Source organism: Saxophila tyrrhenica (genome assembly GCF_035928015.1).
Source record: "Saxophila tyrrhenica strain CCFEE 5935 chromosome Unknown scaffold_7, whole genome shotgun sequence".
Classification (NCBI taxonomy): domain Eukaryota; kingdom Fungi; phylum Ascomycota; class Dothideomycetes; order Mycosphaerellales; family Extremaceae; genus Saxophila; species Saxophila tyrrhenica.
Window position 1 is genome coordinate 640381 of NW_027041739.1, and position 19013 is coordinate 659393.

Sequence of the window (19013 nt, forward strand, 5' to 3'; positions counted from 1 at the left end):
AAGAGATGTCGACTAGGGCACTTCTGGCCCGATCCATCTGTGGACCTCTCATCATCACAATCGCGCGACATGTACAGCAACTCTTGAACGCCTTCCCTTCGCTTGTATATTCTCTATGCCTTGGTCTACCCCTACACCCCTCCGACGATGATCGCGCCGCCGCGCCACCTCACCTCGTTGATCGTGGTGTTCGCGCTCGCGCTGCTGACCTTCTTCATCTACTACCGCCCCTCGATAGGAGACACCATCTCGGACCATGCGACTTCGATAGCAGGAGTGTCGGGGAGGAGTCGCGTAAAAGCTGCGAATGCGACACTGGGTTTTGGAGGGTTATTCGTCGTCTCCGGCCCCGGCTCGCCGCGAAGGTCGAAGTTGGAGCAAGCAGCGGCGGTAACAGAGCTGCAGCTCACAATACCGGAGCAAGTACAGTGGACGGGGCAAGACGTGCTCGACTTCCGGTGGGACAACGTCACCGAGTCCAAAGTCGGCATCGGCAGCGTCAAAGCCTGGCTCAGCCACCACCTCGTCCTGAAAGCCTTCCTCGAGTCCGGCGTCGAGACGGCGCTCATCTTCGAAGACGACGTCGACTGGGACATCCGCCTGCGCACCACACAAGTCCCGCTCGCCCAGGCCGCCGCGCGCACTCTCACCTCCGCCTCTGCAGCCTCCCAATACCCCTGGGGCCACCCCGACACCTGGGACTTGTTTTATCTGGGCCACTGCGGCGACTACTTCAACGACCTCGACGAAGGCGTCGGAGTAGGCCACCACCACCCCCACCACCTGACCGAAATCCCGCACCAAGTCTTCCTCGACCCCACCCTCCCCGACCGCACCGACCTGCACCCCTTCACCGCCTCCCTGCTCACGGCCCTCAACGTGCCTCTGCAAAGCCGCGTGCTCCACCGCTCCAAATGGCCCCTCTGCACGTTCGGCTACGCCGTCACTCGCGCTTCCGCCCTGAAGATCCTGACCGACGTCGCGCCGCCGAAAGAAGACATTGCGCGTAATCTAATCGCCTACGACGCGGCGCTGTTAGACGGTTGCCGCAACGCGTACAAACTGAACTGCTTCTCCATCACCCCTGAGCTCTTCCATCACATGGAAGGGAAGAGCATCATCGCGCTCGAAGAGGAGACGCACGACCATAAGCAAGTTTTCCGGCCGCCGGTGGATGTCGCGGGGTTTGAGCAGGTGTGGTGGAGGAAGGAGACGAGCAATATTGGGTGTGGGTTTTGGAGCGGGGAGTTTTATTACGAGTATGAGGAGAGCAAGTTGGAGGGGTTGAGGGAGGAGGCGAGGAAGGGGAGGTGTGCTAAGGAGGGGAGGCGTGCTAAGGAGGGGAGGCGGTAGGTGTGGATGGGGTTTTGACGAGCGTTTGGGATAGGGTTTGCGTGGAGTTTTGGGGGGGTGTTTTGGGATACCCTGAATGTTATGCGGGAGGGATGGTGGCCTCCATTATCAGACAGAGGGAGAAGCCTGCATTGAGGCGCAGACCTGAGTTGTGTTACGTATGTATAACGAGATATATGTACAGCACTGATCTAAAGTGGCGTCTATAATCGTACGCCGTGTCACATCGAACGGAGAACGGACCTCAGCTTCACGTCTACGACATTACGTTGGTGGATATCGTCGACGTTCCCTTATACCATTCTTTGAATCCGCCCGGAAAACGACTCCTGCCTGCGCCGTAAGTAGCAAACATGCACCACGCTTGCCCTCCGAGAAATGGAAACCACAAGGCACTGTGCCGCAAGGCTGCTGCTTAGACTACATACAGATTTCCTTTCGACTCTTTCGTCTTACAACTACCTCACCTTTCGAATCGTTCAGGCTCATCTCTGTTGTTCTGCCACCACAATTTCAGATACTTCAGAAACTTTATGCCTGTTTGTTGTAGGAAGGCTGCAGGTTGTGAGCTGCGATCACCATGGTCGGAGCGAGGCGTTGAAGCGTCGTACCTTTTCTCTACGCCATTGCTGTATTGCTTGTAATCATCTTTCTATGGCGAGGATGCCAACGACATTCGCGGACGTTTGGTGATGTACGGGAATACTTGGATCTACCCTGTCGGCGATTGCAAGGAGCCAACGAAACTTTGGTTGTTCTCAGGACGTAAGCATACCGACGATGACCCGGTCGAACAACTGCTAATTCACATCGCTACCAGTGGAGCTGCAGAACTCCTAGACAAGCTTCCTGTCCATCTCGAGACAATAACTCGATGCTTCCCGAACTATGTCGTGTATTCAGACTTCGAAGAGTACCACCACGGACAGCTCATCCTCAACACACTGGATTCCGTAAGCCACGACATCGAGAGCAGCACCCCGACTTCGAACTCCATCGCCGTCTCAAACGAGACGGAAGGGCGGCTTTGCAAGATGGAACGTTCCAGGGCAGCGAGTCGGCGATCAATGGTGTGGGCACTGCGACTGGAAACGCTCAGAATCCTGGTTGGAGGCCTGGTTGGAGACGGGACGAATGGAAGTTGCTGCCCATGGTCAATCAGACGTTTCACGACTTTCCTGACATGAAGTGGTATATCTTCACTGAAGGTAAGATCGTTCGACAGCAATCACTTGAACCATGTATCGTTTGCTGATCCGTTTCCCGCCTGTTTAGTCGATGCCTACGTTGTATGGAGTACCATGCTGCCATACCTGTCAACGCTGGACTCGACGCAGCCGATCTACCGGGGCCAGTATATGGCCATAGGTGGAGATCAGATCATATACGGACGTGCAGGCTTCATCGTCTCGAACCAGGCGTTTCAGGCGGTCGTTGCCCACTACTCCTCGCACAAGACAGAACTGGAACAGGTCACCGATCGCCACTGGGCCGGTGATGCTGTCTTAGGCGGGGCCTTCAAGGACGCCGGAGTGCCATTTGCCGACATCTGGGCATTCATGCAGGGAGACTATCCCGGCTGGTCGACATACTTGCCGCTCGACGGTGGATCCATGGTAGACGGTATTGCTAAGGCCTGGTGCAATCCCGTTGCTACATTCCATCACGTCACTCCGGATGCCGTTCGTGATCTGTGGGATGCAGAGCAGGAGTGGGCGGCAAGGCGGGACAATGTAAGTCCTTGCCTCCTCCGCGCGGGAGGCACAAACAGCTGACGCCATGACTCCAAGAGGCCACTGAACCGTTCCTGCGGCAGAAAGACGTGTTCGAGATCTTCACCCTTCCGCAGCTGATACAGTCTCCACCGCAGGACTGAGACAGCGATTGTGATCAAGAAAGGCAGGAAGCAACCTCCGAGGCTGACTGCGAGCAGTCGTGTCAGCTCGATGTAACATGCCTGCAATACTCTTTCGAAGAGAGCAGCAGCAAATGCAGGACTCGGGAGACACCAAGGCTTGGAGTTGCAAAGGCTGGGTTCCGCTCGGGGTGGTTCAGGGGTAGGATGGAAAGCTTTCAAGAGAGTATGCCTCCTTGTGACGACGTTCGATGGCCGACGTGAATGGAGGTACGATCGATCTCCATCTGGCTCAGACGTTTAGAACCATACGAAGCTAGGAAACAGCCAATCTGAATGCTCGGGACTGGGTCGCAGTTGACGAGACTGTCGACGAGGTCGTAAGGGACTCTGATGCGAGAAGTGCTTCCATATCCACCCACCATACCTACGATGGTGACTCCACGGACGTCTCCTCAAGGGATAGGACTAGCAGGAGGAAGGTCATCTAGTGGGCCATGGTCGGGTAGACGTGTGAAGAGGCAAATATTCCAGAGGCAAACATTCATGACCAGACCCTCTCCATATCATTCAAATGACGAAAGAGGACCCCTACTGCTATTGATCCATTCCGACGGGCGCTAGCAGGTGTTCAAAAGGCTTTGTGGCAGGCAGTGAAAACAAAAAAGCAAAACATTCAGCAGACGGTATTCCCACGTGGTCACCCACCGTAGTACTAATCATCCGATTCGCAGCTTGAGTACGGCAGAGCGGACGGGATGCCCTATAGTCTGCGATCTATGGCCGAATGTACTGACCATGACCAATAACGTAATATAGTAGTTGCAAAATTGAAAGCTGAATTACCTGTGGGTGACCACGCGGCAAAACCACCTGCCAAGGAGACACTCCTCCCTGGCTATACCACGTCTTGTCGGGCACACTGATACAACGTAGAGAGAAGAATGAGAACTAATAGCTGTCGGGAATAAGTCACTCTTTCTTTTATTGCCACATGCCTTGCACTCAGTGTTCTGGACTGCTGCTACCAAGTCCATCCAGGTCGACTCTCTCTCATCACGCACCCTCTCTTCTCCTCACAAGTATCTTCCGCCAGCGCCTGGCGCATCGGCAGCGATGTGGCAGTCTTCTAGAGCTCTAAACAAGCAAAGAATGCCCAAAAGTCTTAGAGTAGGCCATTGTTCTGCGGGGAAGAGGCAAGGAAGCGGCATACTTCTCCAAAACAGCAGGTGTGGCACCAGCCAACATCGCCTTCAGTAATAGGTTATCACATCTCGGAGAAGAAGGCACGCGCTGACTTCCATGTCTTTGGGTCGGTGTCCAGGAGCAGTGGCAGAACATAAGACTGTTCGTGTTCTCATCTTTTCCCTTCCGCCACCTGTTCTTGCCAACTTCCCCCATGTTCTTATGCTGTTCATTTATCATCGACTCCAATCTGTTTACGCTCTGAATCGTCTTTGTTGAGGCAGTCAGATATGATGGCCGCTGTAGATTGGAAAGCCATGGCCCATTCAGTAATCAGTCAAGATGGGTCCGGCACCGAAATGGAAGAACACATTACCCCTCTCAGAGAGTTTTCCCGCGAGAAGAGTGGACGGTGGTGGAATTCACGACCGAGAGAGGCGGGCGAGATGATGGTGATTTGCGACCTACCGAAAAACGGACAGATAGGTACGTTGACCTTTCCTTCTCAGCAGAAAGCAAGCCACAACCATTTCAAGACTATGGGACACAATTATGCACCTGGCTTGATGCATGGGGAAGCTGCGGATATGGACCTCCGCAGGAAACGCTTTCTCGTATTCTGGACCATGAACACACCTCGTCGAGGCTAAAGATGAGCCCGTCTGAAGTCTACATCGTTCATGTCCTCGACTGTAAACATTCCTCCGGTCTGTCGTCATTGATGTTGCCGGATCTTTGTGTTGTTGGTAGCTTGCTGCTCTTGACACTGAAAGCCTTTCCGGATTGGTGTCTTTGGTGTCCTTGTTGTCATCACGGAATAGCATTCCTGATGCCCTGAGGTCATCCATTGATGGTTTTCGAATAAGTTGTTTGGCGTTCTTCATGCTCACAGCTTGAACGACCTAGATGAAATACGACATCGCCCGATGAAGACACTATAGTTCTCTAGTAGTCGCTCCTTGCTAGCCAGTCTCGAGCCAGTCAATGTTTCGTCTCGTCTGGTTAAGAGAATTGTGCTCGTCAATCACGTGCTGACTCCAATTTCAGAATCCCGCATTCCTCGAGTTTCATCTCTGACGCGATCAGCAAAACGTGAAACACAGCGCGGCAGACGAGAAATGCCTCAGTCCAGCGTCGCTTGGAGCTGCACAACAGTCACCAACACTCGCAGCCGGCGAGGCGGTCAGTGTGAAGAGTTTGGCAGCGTCCCACCTATGGCAAAGTCGCACCCGCATGTGCTCGACATTGTAGTTCGAACCACTGGCAGAGCTGGGGACGGCGGTGCATAAGCGCCGCGCCAACGGGATGGCGCGCTGTCGTTAAAATTCGGAAACATTGAAAGATCGGCCAGGCCCGACGATCTCTGTTGGAGGGGTTCCTTGTGCAACGAGGATGCGGGAGTGTTTGAGGATCTTTGAATAGAATGCGTTCCTTCAATTTGGCGAGTGTCTCTGTAGACTGGCCTGCCGGGTGCTCCAAGCTGCTGCATAACCATATTCTTCGCCAGCAAGCACGTCGGCAGGTTCTGCCAGAAGACGTTAGGTACTGTAGATCGGTACAGGAGTCCAGAGAAGGGGACGAGTTGGTGTCGGCAAGAATAGGGCCTCTGGGAAAAGGTTCTGGGTGGTGGGCGTGAAGTGTGGCCAATAGCGGCCGTTTCACCTAACCCAAAGTTGGCAGGCTAAGGCAAGCGCGTGGCGAATGAGGAAGCCACGACCCCTTTGTCACTTCGCAGCGGGCACGTCGTCGCATGCATCCTTCTTGCTCTGCAGCACGCTTCCCATCCTCTCCTTCGAACATCATCACCATCCAACTCCATTCCTTCTTTCTCGCCGTCGCCCGTTGCCGTCCGTCACTGCGCTCTTGCATCTTTCTCGACATACACTCTCCTGCTTTCATTTCGCCGTCGCCGTCGCCTTCCGCTCATCTGCAGCCTCCTCCCAACGAACGCGTCACTCCGAGCCCGGCAGCAAAGAGCAAGGTCTCATTGTCGCCGACATCACACGTGCAAGCACGACTCAGCAGGCGCTATCGCCCGCACGCCTCGGTCATATACACCTCGACATTGTTTCGCTGGAGACTCCAGTCTAAATCAGCGTTGGCCGACCAAGTGGAGTGAAGCCAGAGACTCGACCTCACTCCTTCTCAGAAACGACCCCAGCATCTTCTACTCGGACAAAGCGCATAGCGACAGCGCCACTTCTTCTATTGCAACAAAGAGAGGCGGACATTATCACGACAGCCGACGACCAGTCACACTGAAAGAGTGACATTTCTTTGTAATTTGTTAATCCAATCCCTTTACGATACCCCACCTGCTTTGATACAGCAGCCTAATCTCTGGTGCTTGTGCTTGGACAGCCGACGGCGAGGACTCGAAACATCCTCAGTTATCGCCGGTACCGCCAGTTTAATCAGCTTCTTCTCGATCTTCTCTTCGCCAACCGCCACTACCCAACCTGACGGTAGCGCTTCGAGACAGATTCTTTTTGACGATTCATCACTTTCAAGACTTCTACGAGCAAATACTATGAGCTTTGACGCAGGCGCTCGAGCTCAAATGGCTTACAACAACTCCAACAACGGCTACTCCAATGGCTTCGGTGCTCCAGGCGCTTCGTTCGGCAATCGCTCTCGGTTCAACTCTAAGAGACTGAGCGTCGCATTGCCACCAAAGGTCAACCCCATCAGCGAGAATCAGGTTGACGAGAACCCGACTCCGCGCACCAGCCGTTCCCACCTGCTTGCAGGTCTTCGTACGCAGCCGAAGACTCCTCAGGTCCCGGCTTCCGCTCCTTTTAATCAGACCCAACATCATGCCCAAGGCTTCGGTGCCAACAAATGGGGTGGTGCTGGCTACGACGGATACGATCAAACCACGCCTCAGACTGCAACTGGCGCTGGTTTTCAAATGCCACACCAGTACTCTATGAATGCTGGAAGACAGGTCTACGCTCTTCCAGAGCAAGTCCTTGCCCCGCCAACATTGTACGATGATGGTGAGGATTTGGATCCCGCTGTGCTGGAAGAGATGCAAATGCGCAGCTTCTACTTGGCGCAGCGGCAGCAGCAACTCCAGCAGCAGCTTGCTAGCCTCACTGCTTCTGCCCAGGGGTTGAACCTGAACACTCAATTCGCTCAGAACCAATACCAGCATGGCCCGATGACGCCGCAAACCCCGCAGAACATGTACGGCAACCAGCAAATGCAATCTCCGATCGAAGTACAGCCTGGTGTCTACCTCGTCTACAACCCTGCTATTCAAGGTTACAGCTACGCTTACGATCAAAGCATGCAACAGCCGAACGCGATGTCCCCAGTCCAGCAGGGCCAGACCTTCAACTCGCCCCAGGCTTTCCAGCCGCCGACACCGACTGTCAGTGTCACACCACCAGCCAACGAGACTTCGAACCCTATGGGGTTCCGCTCGTTTTCGCCTCCTAAACAGACGCCTTCGCCACCGTCCGCTTTGGAGCACGTCGAGCCATTGCCTCCGCCGTCGAGCAACGCCTTCCGCCGCGGCCATGCCCACAAGAAGACTGCTTCTCTATCTATCAACCCATCCGCTGAGGGTGTCGCAAACGGTCCTTACACGAGCTCCAATGCCACGTTCGGCTCACAGCGTACCACTGTGCCTGCCGGTCCCATGACTGGAACGTTCGGTCCAGGCGCTGCACGTAACGGCGAGCACCCAATCCGTCAGCCGCGTGGCCCACCACCGCTCGACGAGCTCACTGCTCTGCCAACCAGCAACCATGAAGGCAGCAAGAACTTTGTCACCCGCCAGCGTCGCCGCGCCCTCGACAGCCTTGTCAAAGCAGGCAGCAGCCGCCGTGGCCTCTCCCGATCCTCCACCGGCAGCCCAGTCAGCGAACGCGAGCTCAACTTCTCCATCAGCGAGGAGGGCGAGGACAACACCTCCGTCACCAGCAACGGCAGCCGGAAGATGAGCCCAATCGGCTCGGAAAGGCAGACCAAGCGCGGCAGCCAAGGCTCCGACTCTGGCTACTTTGGCCTCAGCTCTGCTAGTAGCAGCGAGGCCGAGGACTCCGGTGCCTACAAGCTGCCGCCGACTCCTGCAACGCCGAGCGGTGGGGAGAGGAAGAAGATGATGTTGGGGTTGGTGAACGCCGCTGAGAAGCGTAGGAGCTTCATCGCTTAAGACATCACTCACGTCTGGTGAGGGTGGACGTTCTTGACGAGTTGACGAGCGGAGGTTCGAAGGAAAACGTGCGATGAAGAGGGCGCGCTTCGCAGTGCGGTGGCGCGCCCGACACACAGCTGGCACAGCTCTCAGTGTACATACAAACATCCTTTCCGACTGCAACAGGAGAGGAGAGGAAGACCTCGGTTGTGCGCAGTTGCATTATTATTACTACTATACTAACGGCCGATCGGATTACGACTACGTCGCTCCTTATTATCATTATTCTGCAGCGTTGCGCTGCGAAAATCGGGATGCGTGGGTGCTTGCTTCGGTTCTTGCTATGCCTTGCGGGCTGTTGGTGGGACTCATTGCTGCGTAAAGCGGCTTGAGCGTGCTGTGGGAGATGAGGGATGTTGATATGGTTGCCATTATAGGCGAGTGGAAGGGAAGGAGTAGCTAGTAGAAGTCAATGCATCTCTTCATCAAAACCAACCTGTCCCTACGCATGGAAGGCGCGTTGTACTCATCACTGCATTGCAAGCTTTTCAACCACCTAACATCCGTGCCATCGCATCGAAGAAGCAGCAGCAGATCCAACCTTCCCGGCTGTCTCTTCGACAAACAATCACGTGCACACCAAGAATCCTCATTAAATCCCGCGCCCAGTCAGCCGCCCCATTGGCCCTCTTTTCCAGGGGCTCGATCCTTTTCGGCCACCCAAGCGATTGAACCTCATCTTGCTCCAAGCGCCCGCATCTCGAAATCTCGACAATTTCTGTAGCGGCACGCCCAGCGCGCCAACGGTCGCGGCGCTGCTGCTCGATGCGGCCTAGACGGTAGGAAGGGCTTTGTGATCCTGTGGGTGAGAAGACATGGGGTTGTCGTTTTGGTGGTGGTGTTCCTGTGGACGCAGAGGACGAGTAGAAGAACCCTTTGCGCATTCCGGTACTGGAGACCGAGATGCCTGATGTCTTTACGCAGATAACTATTATGTACATTTGCTGCACAGGCACGCAGAAAGCAAAAAAAATGCCCAGTCATCTCATTCTCACCAAGCATGTGAAGTCAGGGGGCCCAACCCGCGCATTGTCCACCCTTCATTTCACAAGCGCAATGTCTCGGGAACCGCTCACAAGCCATGTTGAGCCTCGCAGCTGTCACCGACACCTCCTTCGAAGCGCCTGGTCTTCTTTGCACTTGTCGGTGGGTGCCCGTCTGTCGATGACAATTGCCGCGTCGTCTTTTTGTTCGGGTGTTGTGACGTTCGGTTTAATTTCCTTACCACTCTCCTTCAGCTCGTCTTATCTCGATCGCGGCGACTGGCATGGTCCTTGAGAGGAGGGAAGGTTAATCTAATTCTAGTGTCTTGTCTATTGCTGTTGGTTCTCGAGGAGGCTTCTGAGCGTTCTTGTTCTGCTTTGTATACACGTTCGTTACTGCACGAGGGACTGGGATACGACACGCGCACCGGACATTCATTGAGCGAGAGCGAGCGCGGGATACTGAGATCTGATTGAAGGCTGGAACCACGAGAGCTCGCTCGATTGAGTCACTTGCTCCTGAAGAAGTGATGCTACGGACAGGGAGGAATTGAAGAGTCTGATACTGCTGGATAAACGCCATACGAACGAGGGGAGGGAAAAGACAATGTCGCTTGGAGCAACACTCGCTGCTGGAGGCATGCGGCCTGCCAGCTTCCTGCCCACAATCAAATGCTCGAACTGCGGAGACGAGATTGAGATATCGGCTATGGGAGAGCACCTCTGCGCGAAGTCGCCGCCGTCGCCCAAGTCACAGAAGGCTTCTTTGAGCAACCCATTCACTTTGCGACAGATGAACGCAAGCGGCTCGAAGCCTGCGCAGCCCTCGCCGCTACAATTCGATACGCCGCCTCAAGGCAGACCTCGAGCACCGACAGCAGGCTCGAGTTCTGCGCCGCCTGGGAGGCTACCACGAGCGCCATTGCCGAAAATCAACCCCGACGCTGCAAATCGACCCTTCCTGGCACCGATACCACGGCCGGAGTCTCCAATGTCGCCCGCGCTTAGCTCAAGGTCGGGCAGCAGCATGGGAGGAAAGCCCGCGGCACCTTTAAGAAGCATGACGAGTCCTATGCCTCGACTTTGGGATCCGAGACCGCCCAGTCCTGAGCTGTCTGCGAACCTCGACTGCGCATTTCCACCATTTCCATTTGGAGACCCACCAGGCAGCCGTCCAGGCTCGAGCAATGGGCGCAACTCTCCTAGCGAGCGTGGATCTTCGCGCGCTGGCTCACGACTTGATGCAAAATCGCCTGAGCCACCAATGCCCGAACCGAGAAGTCCAACGCGCAAAGTCAGCGATAACGTCATGAACAAAATGAACACTTTGAAGAGTGGGCCTTTTGACCCAAGCCGAAGACGACCGAGTCGGGATGAGCGACCACAGCAGGAGAATCAGCCGTTGGACAGGCGGCGTCCGAGCATACCAAACATGCCTTTCAGCGATCGCCCGTTGCCTATGCCCTCTGCACCGAAGACGGACAATTTTGATTTTGGAAAAAGTGCTGGCATGCCATCGGGCCAAAACGCATCAAATTCAGCTACTCCAGGCACTGGCGACGTGAGCGGAAGGACAGCGCCTCCGCAGAGACCTACAAGGCCGACAGATTCGCTCGTAGCAGATTCTCTGAACATTGCGACCATCAATCCTGGAGCAACGATGCCATCTGAATTTCCATTGCCACCGAAGCCTCTTCAGATCGGCGACAGAAGCGAGACGTTCCCAAATCGCCCGGAAGACAAAGAGGAGGCTGAGCAGCAAAACAGCCTTTCTAGAATGGCCAGCGAGCCTGCTCTCCGTGGAAGAGCGCCTGCCCGACCACCTTTGCCAGAACCTGCGAACTCTGACCCATCGCAAGCCTTTCCTTCGCGCAGCACAAGTCGCCCAGGAGTAAATCGCGTAGACCATAGGATGGAAGACGCGCCACCAGTTCCAAAGCCAGTGCAAGAGTTGCACCGGTCGGATAGCAGACACCGGCCATCGGGATCCGACTCTTCGACAGCATCCTCAGCACGATCAGTCGAGCAAAACACGAGCAGCCGAGGTGCCAGCCCTGTCACAAGTGCGGCCAGCAGCGTGGACGCCTTCTCGCCTTTGAGCGCCGCACCTGGCCAGTACGGCGAGGATAGCAGCATGCGTGTCGCTGGGCTCAATTTCAAGTCCGCAGAAAATCCAGGCATGCGCGCAGAGGGCCCAAACCAGCGGAAGTCGCCTCCTCGCAACTTCGCTCGGCCGGTTGCGCCTAGATCGGGCATTGAGACGCCTATGGAGTCCCCTGTTCTGCCAGTAGGAAGCAACTGGCCCTTGGATTCCCCTACGGATCCTGGCCTGCAGAATGGCGTGCGTGGGAATGCGCCTGAACAGAGCGCGCCTCCAAACTTTGGCCAGCCCCAACCGCCGAGAAGTCTAAAGCCTGGGTCTGGTCTGTCACCCGCCGACTTCTTGAGTGACGACTACGATCCATACAGACCAGTGTCTCCGCGCACGGAGACGCCGCCTCCACCACCTCAGCAAGCACCACCTCATACACGCGCCAGGTCCAGGACCACCAACCAGGCTCCTTCTCGACCTCTGTCACCACCCACGGCAGCCCCTCCACGCTCACGAACACCACAGCTCAGCCGAGCTCAGACCTTCGATCAATCAAGACCTGTCTCTCCAGCCACCTCAACATCCTCTCACTCACGACCACCCCCACTCACCCGCGCCCAAACCTTCGGCCCATCGGCTCCCTCGCTGCCCTTCCAACCCCCACCAATCCCGCAACAACCTGCCCGCGCCCCGCTGAACCGCCGCCCGACCGTCTCTGGCGTCAAACCCACCTGCCGCGGCTGCTCCCTGCCCATCGAAGGCAAATCCGTCAAAGCCGCCGACGGCCGCCTAACAGGTCGCTGGCACAAACAGTGCTTCGTCTGCAAGACCTGCGCGCAGCCCTTCGCGTCCGCGGACTTCTACGTCCACGCCAACCACCCGTACTGCGAGCAGCACTACCACGAGATCAACGGCTCAACCTGCGCGGGCTGTAGACGAGGCATCGAGGGCCAGTATCTCGAGACCACCAGTTCAGGCGGTCCGGGCGGGCAAGGAGTGGAGCGGAAGTATCACCCCAGATGTTTTACTTGCGCGAGTTGTCGTGGGGTGTTGAGTGAAGATTACTTTGAGATCGGCGGGAGGGTGTTTTGTGAACGACATGCGCTGGCGGCGATGCGGGCGCAGCCGAAGCAGGGGGTTGCGCCGGGACAGGCAGGACGGTTGGGTGTGGGACCGCACGGGGCGAGTTCGTTGAGTGGGTTGAAGGCGGAGAGGAGGACTACTAAGCTGATGATGATGGGTTGAGTTGGGACGGTGAATGGGATGATGCTACTGGACGTTCGATCCGTCACTTGGAGGTATATTATCTTGTCGCCACCTATTCGGACGTGGCTACGCTCGCTTTGGACGACGCTTTCTGTTATCACTGGCGCTTGGACAGCGGGATATGAGACAGGCTGGGCAAGATCCTGTCTCTCGAGGGATGTAGGGAGTCACTTTCTTGGAGGCGCTTTTTGCGGCATTTCGAATACCCTTTTGCAGCAGAGCTGTAGAGCGCAGGTCAGGGCACGAGGCCCGGTACTTCTATTCGTAATGTATATACGAAGCGCTATTGAGAGACATTCGTTGATTATCATCATGCTTCATCTTCACTCTCACTTCACTCGCTGCTACTGCGGCTTGACAGCTCCCAATAGGCCACTGACGCTGAAGTCGCACCAACCCCAACCACCCAACCGCAGCCGCAACACCCCTTTTCAGCTCGTCCGCGGGGGACAACTTGACGAAAGTGGACACTTGCATACAACGTCCAGCCTTCTTATCACAATGACCTGCCATCAAGCTTTCTTGCGGCATACGCAGCGTCGATCAGGCTTGCAGCAGCTGGTGGAGAAGAGGCGGGCTCAAGGGCCAGAGGCCTTGCTTGGAGTTCGTGCGACGATGAGTTGGTTACAGAGGGGAGGAAGTTTGGTTCGTGCGACGGGTGGTGATGTTGATTTTGGGGTTTGGGGAGGGAGATCTTGATGCCCAGTTCATGCCGGATAGATGGGATGTCCCATATTTTTGGGGAAAACAATGCTTCACCTAAGGTCAGCAGCTATTTGAGGGGTCACCTCTCATGTCTAGACTGCCTTCTGGACACCCTACGAACATTGCAACGCCCTCAACTTGCTGTCAGGCCTCTCGACGTTGCCGGCTGCCGGTGTCTCGTCTACAGACGTGCAGCACAATGCTGTGACCGGCCGCTGTGGCGTCTTGAAGGACGTTGAAGGCGTCGTCTCATCTCCATCCTGCCATTGCCCTCACACCGCGCACGCCATGAAATCCTCGCATCAACAACAGCCACTCGCACCGAGGCTGTCGTCTGCTGAAGTCGATACGAGCCCCCGCAAGGAGCAACAGCTCTCTGCCTCTAGGGGTATGATGTGCAGCAGATCTTCAACTCAAACGACGGGGCTTGACTGACTCGGCAAGCGCCGAACCGTCCCGGTAACGCAATTTCTCGAAGCAGCACTAGAAGCAGAACGGCTCCACGGCCGGTCTCACCAGTGGTAGCTGTCGATCCAAATGCAGTCCGGGTCCAGCTTTGGCTTTGACCCGTACCGGCCAAGTTGGCACCGAGAAGCAGCAGCGAAGAAGTCAAAGTGTTGGGAATCTGACGAATGCACCTGAAACATTCCACGAGATATTCTTGGGGGCGGCGAGAGTTTGTAGAACCAGGACGATCAGGCGAAGGGTAGCACAGCAGATCCTGATCACCGACACACTGGCTTGGCTTGCTGCTGGTAGATCGTCGAAGATGTCTCAAGTGGTAATAATGGAAGATGCTGGTGTCCGTGGAACACCTGGCTCGCCTGTTGGATGTTGTGCGCTGGAGGGTGCGTATCTTCCACACCGTCGACCTGTCGGCATCGCTCGTTCATGTGGCCCCCTCAACAGCAATCAATTCTTCCAACACTCGTTTGAACGGTCGTGCATTCGTGATGCAGGTGAGACAGTTCGGGTAGGGTTAGCGTGCAGAGACGACTCGATCGACTCAGGCAAATCAGGGGCTGGCGCAGAACACCCCTCCCTCTCCCAGACACTCCTCAAACGCCGCGTCCAAGCAAAAGGCCTGCTGCTGCTCGCCTCCTTCTTCTGCCCGTCTTGAAGGTCGCACATACCCAACCATCTTGACCACCTCCAACACCACCGCCACCGAGGTCGACCACCAGCAACCCGAGTGCAAACAACGCACTTTGACTTCGGCTCGGAAGCACTTCGCCTACACATTGAATCAGTGCTCTGAAGCGCGGCAGAGCGGTGATTGGCTCGGTGCCGTGACTTGGGTTGGAAATAGGACGATCGTTCGCAGAACCTCACCGCGCTTGCCGGGAAGGCTAACTTTCCTGCTTTCCACCTCCGCCTTACCAATCACTCTCTGAACCCCCTTCAAACGCGGTCGCCGACATCACCTCCTCCATCACCACCGCCGCCGCCCTCACCTCCTCGACCGCTCCACCTCCTCTCGCAACAGCGTGAGCTCGGCCGATCGGCGCACGTGATTCCAAACACCTTGTCGGTGTGCGAAACGCTGAGGAGGGTATAGCAGAAGAGGCATTGGGTTGATTGAAGGCGGAGCAGAAGCAATATCTGTTCTTCGTTGAAGCACTGACGAGGTACGTATAGCTACTTCATACCAGCAGGCGGCGTGCATACAGCGCTGCATCCATCTGATCGGGACATGGCATCTGGCATCCGGCATCGATTACTGCGATAAGTCCTGCACTCTGCCGGCCGAGGGCACATCACGGCCATCGTCTTCGAGCAACCGACCTCTGAACTGCACCTGCCATTGCCTTGCCTGTCTATCCTGCTATGCGAAGCTTGAAAGCCGGCTATTAATGGCATACTTCTGAGAGGTTCATGCACTGACAGCGCACTCCCAGCTTCGCGAGATCCACCAGCACTACCTCCATTCCTTCGAATCACGCTGCGCCGCATCGCCACCCTGAACCTACCGCCACCTACACACCACACACCAGTCTTGGCCAGCAACCGCCGCGATGGGCTGCTCACAGAGTTCAGAGTCGAAGGAGGGGAAGGCGAGGAACGAGGAGATTGAGAACCAGCTGAAGAGGGATAGGATGAACCTCAGAAATGAGATCAAGATGCTTCTGCTCGGTGCTGGAGAGTCTGGCAAGTCGACCATTCTCAAGCAGATGAAGCTCATCCACGAGGGCGGCTACTCAAGAGATGAGCGGGAGAGCTTCAGAGAGGTGCGCGCACAGCACCAGTTATCATCACATTGGGCGCAGCGGGCTGACTTGTCAACAGATCATCTTCTCGAACACCGTCCAGTCGATGCGCGTCATTCTTGAGGCAATGGAGAGCCTCGAGCTGCCTCTCGACGACCAAAGAGCAGAGTACCACGTCCAGACCATCTTCATGCAGCCCGCGCAGATCGAAGGCGACGTGCTACCTCCCGAAGTCGGACAAGCGATCAAGACGCTGTGGTCAGACGTTGGGGTACAAGCCGCCTTCCAGCGAAGCCGAGAATACCAGCTCAACGACAGCGCAAAATACTACTTCGACTCCATCGACACCATCGCCTCACCCACATATATCCCCTCGGATCAAGACGTGCTACGATCGCGTGTCAAGACCACTGGCATTACGGAAACGACGTTCATTATTGGTGACCTCACATATCGTATGTTCGACGTGGGTGGGCAGCGATCGGAGCGGAAGAAGTGGATCCACTGCTTCGAAAACGTGACTACCATTCTCTTCCTCGTTGCGATTTCCGAATACGACCAACTGCTGTTCGAGGACGAGACGGTGAACCGGATGCAGGAGGCGCTCACGCTGTTCGATTCGATATGCAACAGCCGCTGGTTCACGAAGACGAGCATCATCCTGTTCCTCAACAAGATTGATCGGTTCAAGGAGAAGCTACCGGTGAGCCCGATGAAGAACTACTTCCCGGATTACGAGGGTGGGCAGGATTATGGCGCGGCGTGTGATTATATCCTTAACCGATTCGTGTCGTGAGTACAAGACTTAGAGACTGGGATATGCGCAATGTGCTGACAATGAATAGCCTCAACCAACACCCTACGAAGCAGATCTACACCCACTTCACCTGCGCGACCGACACGATGCAGATCCGATTCGTCATGGCCGCCGTCAACGACATCATCATCCAGGACAACCTGCGGCAATGCGGCCTGATATGATTGTGCTTGGACTGAAGCATCGCGAGTGGCGCAGATGATGTTGGCGCATTGACGCGTTCAGCGGTGTACCTCTATTTCCGCGAGTGGGTGTATGGCCGGTGTCGAAGCTGAGGCGAAGAGGTGGTGGAAGAAGTGTGCACAACAGGGCGTGCGTGCACCGGAGAGAGTGATACCACAATGTCCAGCAAGGACACGCATGCGAATGGCGTTCACTGGCGCGCGGGCAGCGAGGAGCGTGTGTTCAGCAACAGTTATCTGAAGTACTGTGGCTGGACCAGCTTTGCTTGAATTGGCTTTTGCTGGGGGTCTCTTGGCCGGCATTTCTAGACAGCAGACGGCCTCATACCATATTGCTCTTTTTGTCTGGGAGCGGGCGAGGGGATGGGGGCGGTGATGGTGTGTGTACTGGTACTGTTAGGTGTTTGTGAAGAGATCTTTCGTCCCATCTGTCGTCGTTTCTCTTCATACTCGTCTGGGTCTACTTGGAGTGGCGAGATTAGTGGACTTTCACATGTCTCTCGAATCTGCTTCGAGTCTTTCGCCTCTGTCGGACACTGCTGACACTGCTCTGCATCGCCAATGCTCACCCGCAATGGTGCCATGGCCTAGCAGAAAGGCTGCCGCCCACCCTGCAGCATGTCGAAGGCCGTAGTCAGCATCCGAAAGCACCACCACCACCGCAACACTTCCGACCTCGGCTTAGAAATGTCGAGTCCGACCTCATGACAAGTACCTTTGTTTTCTGACATCAGCGTTCCAGCGACTTGTATATACCACTCTTCCCTTCTGCTTTCGCAACACACGTGTTGAGAGCGTCCGCCCAAGATGCCCGACTTCCCCGCCCACGCCTCACCAGCGTTCACCCCCGCCGCCTCCCCCCGCCCTCGTCCGCAGGCCCGCGACCGTGGCATCTCCGACCTCCATCTGACGAAAGACGAAGACCAGCTCGTACAAGTCCCGCCACCCCTCGTGAGCCCCGCCTTCACACCCCCGCGCACCCCGGAGACCGAAGGTCAGCGCCACGACAGAGCCTCGCACCCGCACAAGCACAGCGTAGGCGGCGAAGCGGAAGTCACGGAGAGAGCGCAATTCCTCGCCGAACTACCCGAAGTGACGTGCGAAGTGCGCGCGCGCATCCCAACGACGACGGGGACGGAGATGTGGTTGCATTTGTACCATAATAACGTGGATGATAAGGAGCATTTGGCTATTGTGTTCGGGCCGAATATTCGGAGTAAGAGTTTGGATCGCCAGAGGCCGGGGGAGAGTGAAAGGGATCGCATGATTAGGGGGGCGTACACGGGGACGTTGTATCCCGGGCGCACGAGCAGTAGGAGGGTGGATGCGATTAGGCGGGACGCTGGGGTTGGGGAGGAGGGTGCGGGAGTGGGGATGGAGAAGAAGGATTTGGGGCCGCCGCTGGTGAGGATTCATAGTGAGTGTTACACGGGCGAGACGGTGTGGTCGGCGAGATGTGATTGTGGGGAACAGTTGGATGAGGCGGCGAGGTTGATGTCGTTGCCTTGGCCTACGCCGTCGAATACGCCGGGGAGTGCTTCGCCGAGTCAGAGGCCGTTATTCGACGATCCGCCTGCTATGCCTTCGTGTGGAGGCGTTATTATCTATTTGCGCCAGGAAGGTCGTGGGATTGGTCTGCTCAGTAAACTCAAAGCGTACAACCTCCAGGACCTTGGACACGATACTATGGAAGCCAACTTACTCCTTCGACACCCTGGCGACGCGCGGAGCTATGGACTGGCTACTTCCATGCTTCTGGATCTCGGACTTGGCGGCGATATGGGTATCCGATTACTCACGAACAACCCGGAGAAAGTGCGGGCAGTGGAGGGTCCGGGACGGGAGGTGAATGTGGTTGAGAGGGTGCCGATGATTCCGTTGGCGTGGCGGACAGGCGGCAAGGAGGGCGTGCATGGGCCGGAGGTGGAGAAGTATATCTCGACGAAGATTGAGAAGTTTAAGCATATGTTCAGCAGTGGGTGAAGGTGAACATGGGATGTGGTATCAAGATGAACCGAATGTGGCGATGATGTCCGAGCAACTGGTTGCATGCACACCGCGAAGCTGCCAGAATGGAGCTGCGAGCTCGATGCTTGGATGTGCTGGTACCGTGCCATTCACAGCAGCCGCCCATGCGGTGTCCAGCGGAGGCAAGAGCAGCACC

The 19013-nt window shown here is 56.1% G+C and overlaps 6 protein-coding genes across 6 annotated transcripts; all 6 read left to right on the plus strand.

The window, feature by feature from the left end:
• Positions 1 to 147: 147 nt before the first annotated feature.
• LTR77_004955 (uncharacterized protein) lies at positions 148 to 1353 on the plus strand (the record flags this gene model as incomplete). The annotated part of the gene is made up of 1 exon (XM_064802205.1): positions 148 to 1353. One exon carries the CDS (start codon positions 148 to 150, stop codon positions 1351 to 1353), a length of 1206 nt encoding a protein of 401 aa, XP_064659566.1.
• Positions 1354 to 2227: 874 nt separating this feature from the next.
• LTR77_004956 (uncharacterized protein) lies at positions 2228 to 3229 on the plus strand (the record flags this gene model as incomplete). Its single annotated transcript, XM_064802206.1, has 3 exons — positions 2228 to 2561; positions 2629 to 3086; positions 3170 to 3229. 3 exons carry the CDS (start codon positions 2228 to 2230, stop codon positions 3227 to 3229), a joined length of 852 nt encoding a protein of 283 aa, XP_064659567.1.
• Positions 3230 to 6953: 3724 nt separating this feature from the next.
• LTR77_004957 (uncharacterized protein) lies at positions 6954 to 8555 on the plus strand (the record flags this gene model as incomplete). The annotated part of the gene is made up of 1 exon (XM_064802207.1): positions 6954 to 8555. The coding sequence occupies one exon, from the start codon at positions 6954 to 6956 to the stop codon at positions 8553 to 8555; it is 1602 nt and encodes a 533-aa protein (XP_064659568.1).
• Positions 8556 to 10187: 1632 nt separating this feature from the next.
• LTR77_004958 (uncharacterized protein) lies at positions 10188 to 12917 on the plus strand (the record flags this gene model as incomplete). Its single annotated transcript, XM_064802208.1, has 1 exon — positions 10188 to 12917. The coding sequence occupies one exon, from the start codon at positions 10188 to 10190 to the stop codon at positions 12915 to 12917; it is 2730 nt and encodes a 909-aa protein (XP_064659569.1).
• Positions 12918 to 15658: 2741 nt separating this feature from the next.
• On the plus strand, positions 15659 to 16831 carry GPA1 (guanine nucleotide-binding protein subunit alpha; the record flags this gene model as incomplete). The annotated part of the gene is made up of 3 exons (XM_064802209.1): positions 15659 to 15871; positions 15930 to 16642; positions 16696 to 16831. 3 exons carry the CDS (start codon positions 15659 to 15661, stop codon positions 16829 to 16831), a joined length of 1062 nt encoding a protein of 353 aa, XP_064659570.1.
• Positions 16832 to 17656: 825 nt separating this feature from the next.
• On the plus strand, positions 17657 to 18832 carry RIB1 (GTP cyclohydrolase II; the record flags this gene model as incomplete). The annotated part of the gene is made up of 1 exon (XM_064802210.1): positions 17657 to 18832. One exon carries the CDS (start codon positions 17657 to 17659, stop codon positions 18830 to 18832), a length of 1176 nt encoding a protein of 391 aa, XP_064659571.1.
• Between the last annotated feature and the right edge of the window lie 181 nt (positions 18833 to 19013).